At 37.9% G+C, this 15,476-nt stretch overlaps 1 protein-coding gene across 1 annotated transcript; it reads right to left on the bottom strand.

The window, feature by feature from the left end:
* Positions 1 to 6,537: 6,537 nt before the first annotated feature.
* LOC124261076 (gigaxonin-like) lies at positions 6,538 to 15,328 on the bottom strand. Its single transcript, XM_046695396.1, is given in 6 exon segments — positions 6,538 to 7,748; positions 8,793 to 8,822; positions 8,825 to 8,928; positions 10,054 to 10,410; positions 11,333 to 11,659; positions 15,132 to 15,328. Coding segments are annotated over 6 exon segments (1,860 nt in total). The 3' UTR covers positions 6,538 to 6,903.
* Positions 15,329 to 15,476: the final 148 nt, after the last annotated feature.

Below are 15,476 nucleotides of genomic sequence, written 5' to 3' on the forward strand. Positions count from 1 at the left end.
TCAACAGAAAACTATGATGTGGGGTCAAATTTGGTTGAAATATTTAAGCATGGATCCAAGGTTTCGGTTTGTCATTTCATCTTGTGGAACCCATACCTGCTACTGACAGGTGTTGTGTACTTGTCAGTGACTAGTTCCATGATTTGCGAAATGGTTGATTAGTGCCATGAAAACCATTTTCATGGTTACTCATGTATCAAGTGCATAAGGTTAGATTAAAGTGAGTGTTTGCCTAAAGCGGGGTTACCATATTATTTATCCAGTCTTAAATGGATACAATTTCAAATTATAAATCTATGTTTAAGTAAAGTTGTGAATTTTGTGATCCTTAGCAAAGTGTGAGTAGTATACATGAAGGTTCACACTGCTCTGACTGTCAGCTTGATGGATGAAGAAAGACACAGATGTGTCATGGACATCGACAACCTGAAGGTGAAACACAGAATCACCAGTTTGTCATAGTAAGACCAATTATCAGTATTCTGAACGTTACTGGAGCACCCTAGCACCCTTGTATAGTCATAGCAAGTCACGCTGTCCTGGGCCCCGTTCCTCGAAGCAATCGTAATGCAACGACTGTCGTAAGTCTATGTTAAAGTATGGGAGTTACCATCATCTTAGCGCTACAATGGCTTTGTGGAACTGGGCCCTGTACCATTGGACCATACTTCCACCCATACTTCCACCAACCAAGGACAAGTAAATGAAGAAAAAGTTTCACAGCATGAATGATGAGAACGGTCCGTTCTGTTTGCCTGAGTACTGAATATTTCCATAGTTCCGTCATATATAACCACCACACGAGACAAACATGAATACACAGACATCTTCAATTGGATACCCCACTGGCAGCACTTACAATATATACATAAGAGTATATGTACACATATTGGATTTTCTCATCTATTAGTCATACAAGCATGCAGCACTATAATCAAGGATGACAATGTCTAAAAGATATTTCAAATATTAATAATGGTGGAGAATCATAAAACTGAAACCAGTTCACCAAAATTACCAAATATGGTTTCCAGTCCATGGGTTTCCTGCAGCCCCATCGAACATTGCCATCCTTGATGATATATTCATCTGAATGGAAACCTATAAAACATCTCCACAAATATGAACAAAATATATATAACTACAATACAATGAAGGCATAACAGAGGGTCCAGATGGGGTGTACTGTTATGTGTAAAGCAACTTTAATACATTCTTTAGTAAACATACAAGTAATGTTTTACTTCAAAATATTCAAGTAAAATGCCCATTAAAAATAGTAAACTGAAATTTTTCTGTTAATTGTAATTGCTACAGTCATACAACTTGATCTGATGACACAACAAAACAAGTCAGATTAAGGCATTTGCAGAGTCAGAGTTAGGCATTTGCAGAGTCACAGTTAGGCATTTGAAGAGTCACAGTTAGGCATTTGCAGAGTCAGTTAGGCATTTGCAGAGTCACAGTTAGGCATTTGCAGAGTCAGAGTTAATAAGCATGTGCAACACACAAACTGCAGTACAGAAACAAAAGCAGGACCAGTTGTCGCCATATTTACAAACAGACGGTCAACTTGTTCCCTATTTAGGTTTATGATGACTAAAGATCCTGTATTTTAATGACTACTGACATGTAAAATCCCCCATCAAGACCCTCATAATAACATATAATAACATATAACTATGTCATATAACACAACATCTAGCAGGTATATTAAAACTGTTTCAAAAGAGATCACTTCTTCATAAGAAGGTGTGGAAAAACAACATCAGTGTTTGTGATTTAATGCAACACCATAGAGACTCACACACATAAATTTATGTCCAGTGCTTAATGATGGACTGTTTTCAGTATTGTGATAACAATGTTATTTTCTTAGCATCCCCTGCAACCACAATCGACCAATTTAGTGGGCAACTGGAAACAGCATCTGGTCAGTTGTTTGGTCCTACATCGTACCCATGTGGGTAATCAGACAGGGTCTTCAGCATGACGAGCGAACGCTTTAACCACTAGGCTACCCAACCACCTATGTCGCGGCAGAACAGGGGGTTGAATCTGAATCTAACAGTGTTCTGATCTGCTTCACATCACTACCTACATGGCTTTCAACACCTGCCAAAGTCAGGGTGAATAACAGATTATACATAACATCTTGTACAGTAAATGTAATCATGCAGTTTAAACTACCATCACTAGAAATAAGACATAGTCAAAATCTTACCCCGTAACTTTCAGTGCAAGTGAAGAATGGTGCTATGGATGAGGTAGACATTGGGTTATTAAGTGTTAACTTCTCTGTAACATAAACCCTCTGTAGACAAATTCTAAGAAAGAGTTGATAAACCTTGCTTTGATGATCTTGCAGGCAAACATTCTTTAAAACTGCTGGTAGCTGATTCATCATCACAGTTTTCTAAAATGGAGGACATGACATAGGACACCGGTAGATCAGGAAGACTTCACACAGATCACATCCCCATGCTTAAGAAGCTGCTAGAGCTATTCTCACAAGTCCTTTTTTTATTACTTGGTTTACAGATCTGCTGACCCGAAATGTAAAGAAAGTGGAAAAAAAGAAGAAATTGTTTTTACCTTTTTTTTTGCTATTATATGCCTCCTACCTGATAAAAAAACAAAGAAAGTGAAAAAAAGAAAAGAAAAATAAGAAAAAATAGCAAATTAAACCTTTCAAATATTATATTCTCTGAGCTGATTAGTCAGACATATTCACTTTTACCTGTGGAACAGAGAGAAAGGTAATGCCACAGGCTGCTCAGCTGGCATGCTGCACCTGGCATATAAGATATACTCAAGTGTGCAAAAAACATCTCCATATTCCCCTATTTTTCCCCTCCCTACCGACCTAATAATTTTTTTAAAAATCTGTAAACCATGTGATTAAAAAAAAAAGGCCCAAAGGATCCTCCATTCCTATGTATAACCACTTAATGTCAAAGCCCTGTAGGGTGTATTGCACGTACTATTAACGTATTACAGTGTCTAATATCAAGATGATCTTTGAAAGACACAATGAAGAGGTGAAATATTGTGATACTAAGACTAGATCAGGCAAATGCCTCTCACAGACACAATGTGTATTAACTGCTGCTCTATTTCAGTCATTTTTGTAACAAGAACAGGGGCGTAGGAACGGTTTTCAGAGCGGGGGAACTAATTTATGAAAAGAATTGAAAATCAAAATGAAATTGTAGTTATGGTAAGGTAGATATGGTTTGTCTTGAAAAAAGTGGGGGGGGCTAAGCCCCACCCTGTTCCTACGCCCCTGAAGAAAATCTAATCACAGAAGCTGATGCCACATATCCACAATGCCTTTAAAAAAATGAAATTCACCACATGAAAATCCATCAAGGAGAACCCCAAAGCCCTTATTCTTGATGACATGCCATCTACAAGACATACATACTGGCCACTATATCATAGCTTCTACAGCACTGTCACGGTTGTCAATCATCACCAAACCAGAGGTACAGAAGCTCACCTTTATTCTGTGATGTAAAACTTGTGTGGTGAGGATGTACAAAATCTGCTACTTCAGTACTTGACATTTTATGAGGCTTTTTTTATCCTTAGTGAATTTCAAACTCAGTGACATACTTAACTGGTGATATGACTGATCAAATTGATGTTTTCTTATGCAAAGAATATAGTACCTTTCTTTTTATGTCTTTGTAAGCTTAAAATCTTTTCATTTGCATCCACACGTTCAAATTACCCATATTACTTACAAAAAAAATCAAAAAATTAAAAACTGCCCTAAAAATGTTGCAAATACAGTGCACAAGTAAGCTCTATTTTATCTATGACAAATGCCCTTCCACATTCTGATGACCTTGACCTTCTCACGAATGTCAATATAAGAGTATACCCAGTACAACTGGAGATCTTTATTAAGAGGTAATGTACCAATAATTTGGTTAAAAGTTATACTAAATTATCATTGAGGTCATAAGTTCTAGGCAGGAATAGTCCATAAGTAGTGAGGCTGACCATCAAATTCTGTCAGAAATGAGCATCTTTATTCTTAACATAATTATAAAGTATCAAAACTCTGACAACAGAACATGTGGCAAATAAATTAGATATATATTCTGATTTCATTCATCATATCAGATAACCTTTCTTATTTCAAAATGGAACATTACTTCATTGTGAAGAATGATGTGACGATCACCGTCCAATCAATTTGAAAGATGTTCAGTGGTTCTGAAAGAGAAGAGGTTGTCACAAAAACTTACTCCCACAGCTGTTGGAAGCAAACAATGTTGTTAGATTCAGTGAAAATGGAATTATCCAAGCACAAAGACATGTGATATATTTAACACTAAAAATGCTGAGATGAGCAAAAGAAAATGAATAAAGAGTATTATCATACTTGGTAATAAAAAAACAGTATATATTCCAATGTCTACAATATAGTGTAGTGTTTTATCATGAAGTGCTACTTTCCTTTCAACAATCAAAATCTGTTTTTATTCTGAAATGCTACTTTCCCATTCTTGTGTCTCAATGTCTACATTCGGGTGTGGTGTTCATCATGACAGTCCTTTCCTGTCTGCAGCTCGATTGTTAAATTGACTTGAGTGTGTTTTAACATAACCAATCAGAGACCTTGTACCTTGAATAATGGATATTTTAACACAATGTGAACTGAAAGCATGGCTCAGATTAGTCAGTGTACTCTCACTATATAGTGTTTTAATCTCACTAATAAGTGCATTAACAGTCTTATCTCAGTGATACCATATGTAAACAAGTTGTGATAAAAATGACCCAAAAAATATAACTTCAAAATATAACTTACAATTGTAACATTATTCCCAAACCATCATGGTTGACATCTCTGCATACTGAGCCAACCAATCAATGCAGAAATAAATAAAGGTGTGATGTGTTTTGTGCCTCTACCACTCACAGCTCATGCACAACATCCAAAACATTCTACAAAGATGAATACTAGTATCACAAAACAACACCAACTTTAACATGATAACAAGACATACAAAATGTTTGGGACAGAATCTCAGTTCTCAAATATTATCATCACAAAGTCCAATTGGCAGTGAAAAATTCATATTTTCAACATTTTTGGGTATAACAATAAACAATATTATCAATTTGAATAGATTGCTTTGGCATACTCATTTTAAACTAAGGAAACATCAAAATGGAAACATTTGTGTCAAGTCAGCAATACATTTTCACTCCTCTTATCACAATATCAATAAAGACAATTTAAAAATGATAAAACATTTGTCAGTTTATATTAAAAACTTTGATCAGAATGTTGATATCTAGCACTTTATCTTATTCTTAATGTATTTATAAACACCTTTAACCAAATTCAATTTAAACTGTATCCAAATGTGTTATCTGGCAGAAGTTTTTCGTAATAACTTATTGCCTAGTTGCAAATTTAATGTTTTAAAAATAAAACCCAGAGCATGGATTTCTTCCACTGATTACTTCCACAATCAAACAACAAACATTGATTATCTATTGCCATTACCATTCCGCCAAGAGATCTTTTCACAATTCTTTCACTCTATTCACAAGTCATTTGTGTCTTTATTAAACTAAAACCTAGCTAGACGTTACATGTAAAATCCCACTGAAACAAATTCTATCACAAGTTCAATCATTGCTTAAGTTTAACTCATTTGGAGTTTCACTTAAAACTTTCAGAGCTTTCACTCAGTACCAGTCATTAACAGGCCCACTACAGTGTTCAGCTGGAGTCTCAGCTCTAATACATCACTTGACTATTTTTTACAGAAATATCCCTGATGGCATGTAGTTTTAAGACATGCGAGGCCAAAATGAAAACCATGTCCACATGAGAAAGCCACAAATTTCAAAATATTTATGAGAACATATTTGCGAAATGTGTGATGCAATAAGTTTGATCCACACACACATATGATCCACCAGTACACAGGGACTTGTAACACAAAAACCAGCATCAAGCTATATATTGTCACTGCAAGGGTCTTAGCACTATAGTGAGTGAGTATAGTTTTACTCCGCTTTTAGCAATATTCCAGCAATATTACTGCTGGGGAGACCAGACTTGGGCTCCACACATGGTATACATATACATACATGTGGGAAATCGAACCCAGGTCTTCGGCATGATGAGCGAGCACTTTAACCACTACACTACTATCCCACCACACCTTTAGCACTATATAATGTACTCAATATAATAATTATCTAGTGCTAAGAACCCATCAGTGACAATTTCTACCTTGATACAAGTATTTTGCATTACACTGTGGACTGGTCAATAACAGTAGAACTGAAACTCCTATAGGAAGATGCCATACAAGTCACTCCAAAGGATCCTGGGACCCGTTCCACAAAGCAATCTTAGCCCAAAGGTGATCGTAATTCGAATACTATAGCATTGGGTTATGCCAATTGTAGCACTAAGATCGCTTTGTGGAATGGAACCCTGGGCCCTTATTCTCAAAACGTTCTGTAACCCTAAGAATTGTTAACTTTGATCATAGCCAATGTGTTAAGAATGGGCTTAAGAAGGTTGTAGGGCTACAAACGTTTCAAGAATAGCTAGCCTGGTCAGTAATACTACACACGCCACAGTATTGACTTTGGTGCAAGCATAAAATCTTGGATACAAGAATGTGAAATGCTGTCATCATCCATAGCCAGTTGAAGCAAAATTCATAACAGAATTCCTTGTACATGGTCAAGTCATATCTGTGCAGCAACCACTCACACACTCATACACACACCACCACCACACACAGACACCTCAGTTAAAGAGATGGTGGAAATTTTGAAACACCTGTGATTTTGTTATGAATTTCTCTTCAGCTTTCCTTTGGGTCAGTAAACTTTTGACAACTATCCAAATCTTCATCATTTCAGGTCCGAATAGACCATCTTTTCTTGGTCCCAGAGGAGCTTCCGGAGAACTGCATTTGGCATATGGAGAAGACAAACTTGGTAGAACCTCTGGTTCTTGGGCTTGTTCTGGACGACACATCGCCATGAGTTTGTAATCTTGTTGTAAGCTCGTACACAGTGAAACGCATTGCCAATGTCAAGGTCACCAACCACCAGCACATCTTCCCCATTGTAGACTGCTCCCTCTATATGTGACACATCTGTCATTGTACACATCCCCGGTACTCCGCCTTTATTACACATCGGGAGCCAGTGATCGTTACACGTGGAGTATATTTCCGTGCCGCAGAATTTCAAGCTGTGCCCAGAATGCATTGCACTAGGACATTCAAATCGACGAAATCCACCAAAAATGTAAATGTCCTCATCAACTGTTACGGCTCTTGCATCACATCGTCTTTCCCTCATGGGACAGACCGACACCCACGTCTCAGTTCGAGTGTCGAAACATTCCACTGCTTCGTAAAACTTGCCAACTGTGCCACCAGCAATGACATAGATCTTCTTCCCCACAGCTGCGTAAGCTGACCATACTCTTTTCATTGTCATGTCAGGAAGGGACTGCCACTTGTTGGAGAAGACGTTGTAGGTTTCCATGAAGGTCAAGGGATCTGTCATGTCATTGCTGCCACCAATAGCATAAATGTTGTCGTCGACTGCGACAAGCCCGAAGCCAACACGAGCATGTGCCATAGGTGCACACACAGTCCACGTGTTAGTATTGGGGTCATACTTCTCACCGGTGTTCAAGATTTGACAGTGATGGTCTCGTCCTCCAAATACATATATGCACCCACCTGGTGAACAGAAATGAAGTATATTAGAATGTCACCTGTACAGATTTTGTCCCCACACAAAACTTGAAACAATATTAAGCCACATCCCTATAACCTGTGGCTTTCAAACTGCAATGAAACAGAAGAAACAATATGAACAGAAGTGTCTTCAACAACAAATTAACTCCTCAATTCAGATCAGAAACATGGTAAAGGGGGATAACTAGGTCCAAGCAAAGATTTCTGCAGACATCTCAAATGACTGTATAAATTTTGTATTCTTCTGTACGAAGTGCCAAGATCCTGACACACACACCCCAATCCTACATTCACTCCCTTCCTTAGTCAACACTTATCTCCACATCACGGAACATGGGAGAGAGGGTGATGGCATGTGTTTGTTCCTATTTATTACCTTAATGTTGAGAACAAAGTTAACTTAATTTGATGACAAAGCATAAATGCCCAAGGACCCTGAATTCTCCATCACCATCACATTTGGGTCAGCTAGCCTGAAATTGTGTATCAACTGTATCATCTGGTGTTAGTCATTGGTATCCTGACTGGCATGTTAAACCCAGCAGTGTAGCCAATCAGATTGGCAAATTCAATCAAGGATAATTAAGATTGCAAGAACCCTAGGTATAAATCAAGGCGGTAGTGTAGGTTTCACTAAAACGCTACACCTGGAGATATAGAGGATGGTGGTGGCAGGATGGTGGTCAAGCTGCCAAACATCCAACTATTCTCTGTGACATACCTCCCTTGACGTGACACTTTGCACAGGCCGATGTGAAATGGTTATGATGTCTTAGACCATAGGGTCATGGCCCATGACCCTATGGTCTAAGACATCATAACCGTTTCACATCGACTCATGGGTGCAATGAAAATGACTAAATTTAAGTTGATTTTAGCAACATTCCAAGAATGGGATTTACACACTGTGCAGAATCAAATCCAGGCTTTTTGCATGAGGAGCAAATGTTTTAAGCACTTGATTACCCAAACACCCTCAAAAATGACTAAAACCACATATCAGATACGTTGTATGACAATACTAACCAACTTCAACCATGCCATGTCCAGTCCGGGGCTATTCATATTGGGCAATGAAATCCACTGACCGATGGTAGAAGTGCCTTGATTGTAGATCTTGACACAGTTGACAGTTGCCTTGACTTCAGAGTCATCACTATGGCTGTAAAACACGTCATCCAGACATTTACATAACATTATACATATACCATATTAATCAGCTTGTAAAAAAGTGAAATTCATGCATATTCACAGATCAAACCAAACTTCAAGGCTGTAAGGTGGCTGGATCCAAGAATATCCATGAATTTTGCCAAAAGGTTCTGTGAATGACAGAAGTCTGATGACAGGCCATAAAACATGTCCACAGGCTTATCACACGGCTTATTCAAAGCTTATCTTAATTTAGACATCTATTACATCATGGATCAGTTTCTGGGGACCTACTATAACACCTGTGAACATTCGGGTTAGAAGTAGTTGATCACTGGATTGTTTGGTCCAGACTTGATTATTTACAGACTGCCGCCATATAGCTGGAATATTGCTCTGTGCAGGGTTAAACAAACAAACAAACAAACAAACAAACCAACCTACTATAACCTTGATTCCAGAAAGGAATGGTTTACATACATGTACTAACATTTGGCACACATCAATAAAGAGATACATCTTCACTTAGGAGATAAACATCATGTGTTGGCGAATTTCCGGGTGTTATTGAGTATTTGAAGCACGGGAATTCATTTGGAACCGATGGCATAAGCTGGAGGTTTCAAATGAAATATTCCCGTGCTTCAAATACCCAATAAAACCCAGAAATTCGCCAACACATGACGTTCATCGACATTGTAAACACAAAAGTAAACCAAAACGTCAACACACGTTTTAGTGTCTGCACTCATTGACATCGGTAGAGTATGGGTACAGCAGTGAAACGTCATCAGCCGTCCGTTTCGGCTGTCTCTCATGGTAGCATCTGGAACTGCTCATTTGTGACGTCTTTCGGACTTTACGTCACAATATGATTTGAATGATGTCACCACTGCTGACGACGTAACAATACAATGGTGTCTGCAATGTTTGTACATATTAATATGTAGCGAATGGTCTTGCAATTTCCGGGAATCGAATACCATTCGATCATGATTTTCAACCAATCAGATTGAAGAACACAGTGACTTTTGGTTTACAATATTCAGTAATTACTGTAGACTTCAGCAGAGAATGTATGACAAGAAAGTATGTACAATTAAATCATTTCTGCTTCAAATTCTACATTGCTTACTCTGACACATTTCCTTCTCCCCCACAAGCCAGGAGAACACAGCTGAATCCCCTTGGACGTAGCTCTGTTGCCGTCTGTCGAAGATCTCCGATCAGTTTTGGCAAGCTTAAGTGAAGAAGATCGGGACTTTGATCTTCAAATGCCTCCAGGAAACTCTCTGATATCTGGGCAGCACGTACACATCTTGTCACTGCATTAATCATCTCTGGCTGATGACCTTGGACATCAAAGCGAAACCATCGGATGATAGCGTCAAGGATGTCATCCTCAGAGTTGATGACAAGAGTGTCCCGATTGAGTAGTTCTGTGACAGCATCAGCCGAGAGGCTAAGGAACTCATCACAGAAACTCACCTCCCTGTGGGATTATCAAATCAGAGATTAGACATGCATCATGATATAGGTTAATCAACTTTTGATGTGATCCTTTAAGTATCAAGAATGAATCTGAAATATGATTGTATGAAGAAACAAAACAGTATTGGATACTACTTTGGAATGGGCAGACTTAATTTCAGGTTGAAATAAATATTTAACAGTACTTTACAAATCAATAATAATTATGTATGCGGTTCAGACTTCTTGCCTCAGTAAGGTAGTGAGCTGCTACAGATCCATAATTAAGGAGAAGAGACAACTGACTTCTAATAGGAACTAAAATTATTTTCACATTAAAACATCATAGCAGTGTGCTTACCAAGTCTGCATACCCAAACCTGACTTTTACAATCATGTTCACGATATATCTAATGCAATGGGCTATTGTTAGCTTTGTATACTGGGCCAAACAGGACTTTACTAAAGTCAGGCCTTGAGTAGGTGGATAAACCCAGTCAATCAAGTGTATTTTGTAATTCAGACCACATGGCTCATCGAACAGTCGTAAGATAAATTTTGTTTCAGCCACAAGTCCAGAGTGTTACATCTTATCAATTTCATTTAAAATAATGCATAAATATAGAGCTATCAGGCATAGTACATTTATTAAAAGTTAAGTAAATTTGAAAACACTTCCAACCTTAGATGCTTGAGTGGCATTTAAGAAGATGCTATTTGATGAACATATAGAATTTCCTGAATTTCACCTTCTTTTTATTATTTGGTACAACGTTTCAGGGCTTGTTCTGGTCCCATCATCAGTTCTACCTGATGATGGGGCTGAACAAGGCCTGAAACGTAATAAAAAGAAGATGAAACACAGAAAATTCTCTATAATAATATTTCAGGGTATGTGGTATGAAAACTAAACCAAAGTGACACTGTCTGAGAGTACAACTGACCTGAAGTGCTCATCCAGGTAGCGTGTGACCTTGTGGAGGAGCCAGCTACAGGTATACTGGGCAGAGAACTCCCGGATTCCTATACAGTTGGTGGGCGTGATGCACGTGTCAAGGTAGTCACAGCACAGGACCTTCAGGTCATTCAGAAGGAACAGGTCTGCTGCTTGTAGGACATCTTGGATCGTGTCAGGGCACAGGTTGATCTCAGCAGTATACAGGAAGTCCAGTATCAAGGTGAAGGTCGCCATGGTTACACTGACAGATCCAAGGTTGATCACAGTTTTGCCATTTTCTGTTTCTGTTGCCTCACCGTAGTTAAACAGTGCTCTGAAAATGGAAAATGACACTTGGTGTTTCTTTTAACTCCAGTTTATTTCAGCATGTATTATTGATGCTGTGCATTAAGCATATGTTAAATGTCATAAAATATGCACCTGAAAGTATACCCGGTATTTCGCTCAGTTACTAAACAGAAAAGTATGATCAACTGAACAAGAAAATCACCATAATCGAAAAGTTGATAACGACAGCAACAGTGGCAGGTGTGCACGTTTATAATTAATATCTGTGCAGTGGAACACAATTAATTCTTTACAAGCAGGTCACAGTTGTGAAAAGACACAACGAGTGAGTGAGGTGAGGTGAAATTGGGTTTTACGTCGTGCTTGAGAATATTTCGCTCATATGACGACTTGCATGCGTGTGTATCTGTATGTGCGGCTGCTTGTACTAGCCCAGACTTAAGCTGGTTTTATAGTGCTAGCCCACTGAGACACCATGCCGCAGTGAAGCATGAATACCCCACTCAGACACATTATACTGACTCCGAGCCGACCAGTCCTTGTTGTACCCACTAATGCCGAGCGCCAGGCAGGGACCAACAAATACCATATTTTAACGTCTTTTGGTATGACGCGGTCGGGGATCGAACCCGCGACCTTCCTCTCTCCGGGCGGATGCTCTAACCACTACACCATCCAATCTATAAAGTTAGTCTAGTCATCTGTATATGTGTGTAATAAGTAAGAATATTTTGTCCATTTTTTAATCAGTGCAACATAACATAATATATATCAAATATATCATAACATAAAAATGGCAATCTGTGAGTGTGTGCTTGTATATGTATGTAGTTTAATTTGTACAATATGTGAACAAATGAAGATCTGTAACCTTGAATAAAATATCTTAACTTAATAGTAGTTTGGTTTTCAGTTTGTTCGAATTATCCCTTCGCCCTCATCGAGTGAGCTTAAACAAACACTCAGTCCCCTATTGTTTGTGTTAATTGGGAAAGGACCACCATTCCCATGAATGCGAAAACGAAATTCGCTCAATGTTTATACATGCCGAAAAAATTCGCCTTCGTGCGAATGAACCATTTAAGACATTAGCAGCAACAATGACATTGAATGCCTAGTAAACAACAGTATATATGAGAGAAACATCTAACAATAAATATACTAAGAGAATAATGCTTAAGACTTGTTTAAAAAGGATATGCTAACTGGTATAAAAGAGTGTTTACTTCTCTTTGACTTTACATTTCATAAAAGATACCTACGGCCAGATGGTAAAAGTGTATGACAAGGGTTTAAAACATGGGTTGGGTCTTGTAAAATCCTGACAGAAAGATTTAAAACAGAAGACATGTACAGGGTGTCTAAACTATCAAAATTACAACAAGCAATTTTTACTGCAACTTTAACAATCCTCTTTAATTTGTTCTTATTTTGAAGTGACAGAGGTCCGTACTCAACAGTGCATAGAAAATGTTAAAATGGATTGAATACATGATTTGTAAAACAGAGACATAAAAATCAATGTTGAATTAGTGTAGTTTTCTCAGGAAGTGGAGGCGAGACTGACATTTGTTGTAGACTGCATTGGTATTTTGAGTGAAAGTCAGTTTGTTATCAATAATTGTACCTAGGTACTTGTACTCCTCTACAACCTCAACTGTTTGATTGTTGATGATGATGGGTCTAATAGTCGATTTCTTCCTGTGAAAGTCAATAATGAGTTCTTTGGTCTTCACATAAAAAAAAAGACCAAAAAACTCATTATTGACTTTCGCAGGATGGTGATTTCCAAACACATTTCCTGTTGGAGTTATAAACTGATCCTCCAAAGAGCCAAAAGATCCAATAATGTTTCAGTAAAATTAATCAGAAATATGGCTTACTGATATCTCAACATGCTCACTAAGGCTAGGTTAAGAGTTGGTTTAAGAAAATACTTAGATCATTCATTTAATATATTGAACTCACAAAATATAAGCAAAGTATGTTTTTTTATGTAGCTATAATTGTGGTATACAACTACAATACCATGGCTATCCTGCCTCACAACGAGCCCTATGGATGATAAAGCAGTGTCTAAGTTGTCCAATAGTTAGAGGGGTTTGTTCAGAAAAGAGTATCTAACCACTAATCAATAACTATGTCAAAGATATATTTTAAACATGTACTCTAGCAATTTTGACAGCATTGTTTTAAGTGTAACTATATGAAAACTTTTTTCATATGCAAGCATTTTGGTGATACATAAGATTTTACTTATTCTTGTTAGGATGGCATCAAAGAATCAACAACACTGTGAATGAACAGTATCTGGGCCCCTATCAAACTCAACCCTAAATTACATTATGAAGCAAAGCAACTTCCAACACAGATGCTGATCATACAAGAAGGGAAGTTGCAATCATATATTTGGTGGTCATATCTGACAGAATAATATAGTTGTTCCAATTGTGGGAACAGTACGTGGCTGGGCAGATTACAATTTCCAACTACTGGCGAAGTGCAGTACCATCCTGTACAATAGGAACAGTTGGAATGTGAGATGTGGAAACCATATGACATTGGAAGATTCCATAACATCTATAATTCAACTAAACATCTAAACAGTAAATAAACTTAGTACATAATGACTTGAGTTAGATTTTTTACATTTGGGTTGGCAAAAATGCAGTTTACCGGATACAGCTAACTGCAGCGCGATTTGTCTCAGAAGGACAGCTGTGAACATCAGATATTGCATGTCTCCCTGATCATTAGGGTTAGTTGCATTAGGGTTAGGGTATGTTATACCAACCTCTATCCTTATTACTTGGTTCACCTTTTCGATTAAGCACTAAAACACTTAGATTTAATTGTGAGGTTGGGCATAGACAGGTTTCTCTTTTAGCCAAAAAATCCAATGGCATTTCAGAAAAAAAAAAAAAATCCAATGGCATTTCAGGAAACTATTAATTTTCATCAAATTTTGGGATTTACGGAGAAATGGCGGCTGTGTAGAATGGTAAACAATTGGTGCTGATGACATCGTATTGATTATTTCTTATAGTACCCATGTTCTGAGGTTGGGTGCTGGGTAATTAAAGTTACTAATTGGTCACAACTAGACGGCTTAGATTCATCCTGGCAGCGTGAGTTCATCATCCAAGCAGCAGTAAGTGACATCCAACAAAAAGGTGAGTAAAGTGCACAACCCTCTTTGGGTCCATTTTAACTTAAGCTGTGGCCATTTTCTCCAAGCAGTGTGGGGTGTTTTTGAAAGGGGGGGGGGGGGTGAGGGTTTCTGCAAGACTTCTTAGTAGCAATCACCCCTATCAAAGGATGGAAGTGGCACGAGGTATCAATAGAGAGTGAGCATTAGTCTGCAGACAGAATATTCTAGACTTATTACATCTTATAACATGCGCCGTGTTGAGTGCAGTCTTATTAACAGCTACGCAGAGAGATAAGCAAGGAGAATGAATATGTCAGAATGATTAAACTTGGGTACAAATAAATACCTGAAGTAGTGACTGGCAGCCGACAGTACATTCTTTTGGACGTGTTTTTTCTCTTCACCAATAACAACAATTGCATCACATAGATGTGCATTGTGCCTGTTCTCATTCAGAGCCAGCAAAAGCTTCTGTGCGTGTAGATGACATGAAAATTTTCTTGCATTTTGTTTACATTCGCCAGGAGGCCACGGCGACGCCATTTTGAATGTTTAGATCACGTTTAATCACAAATTGAAACGAGATTTCATTTCAAATCAAAGAAAAGTGTCGGTTTGTAGGATTACAGGCTAATTTATTGAAATCAAGAGAAAAGGTTACGTTGAAATATAAATATATTCATCACTATTG

Source organism: Haliotis rubra, unplaced genomic scaffold (genome assembly GCF_003918875.1).
Source record: "Haliotis rubra isolate DU_JTF1 unplaced genomic scaffold, ASM391887v1 Scf788, whole genome shotgun sequence".
Lineage (NCBI taxonomy): Eukaryota > Metazoa > Mollusca > Gastropoda > Lepetellida > Haliotidae > Haliotis > Haliotis rubra.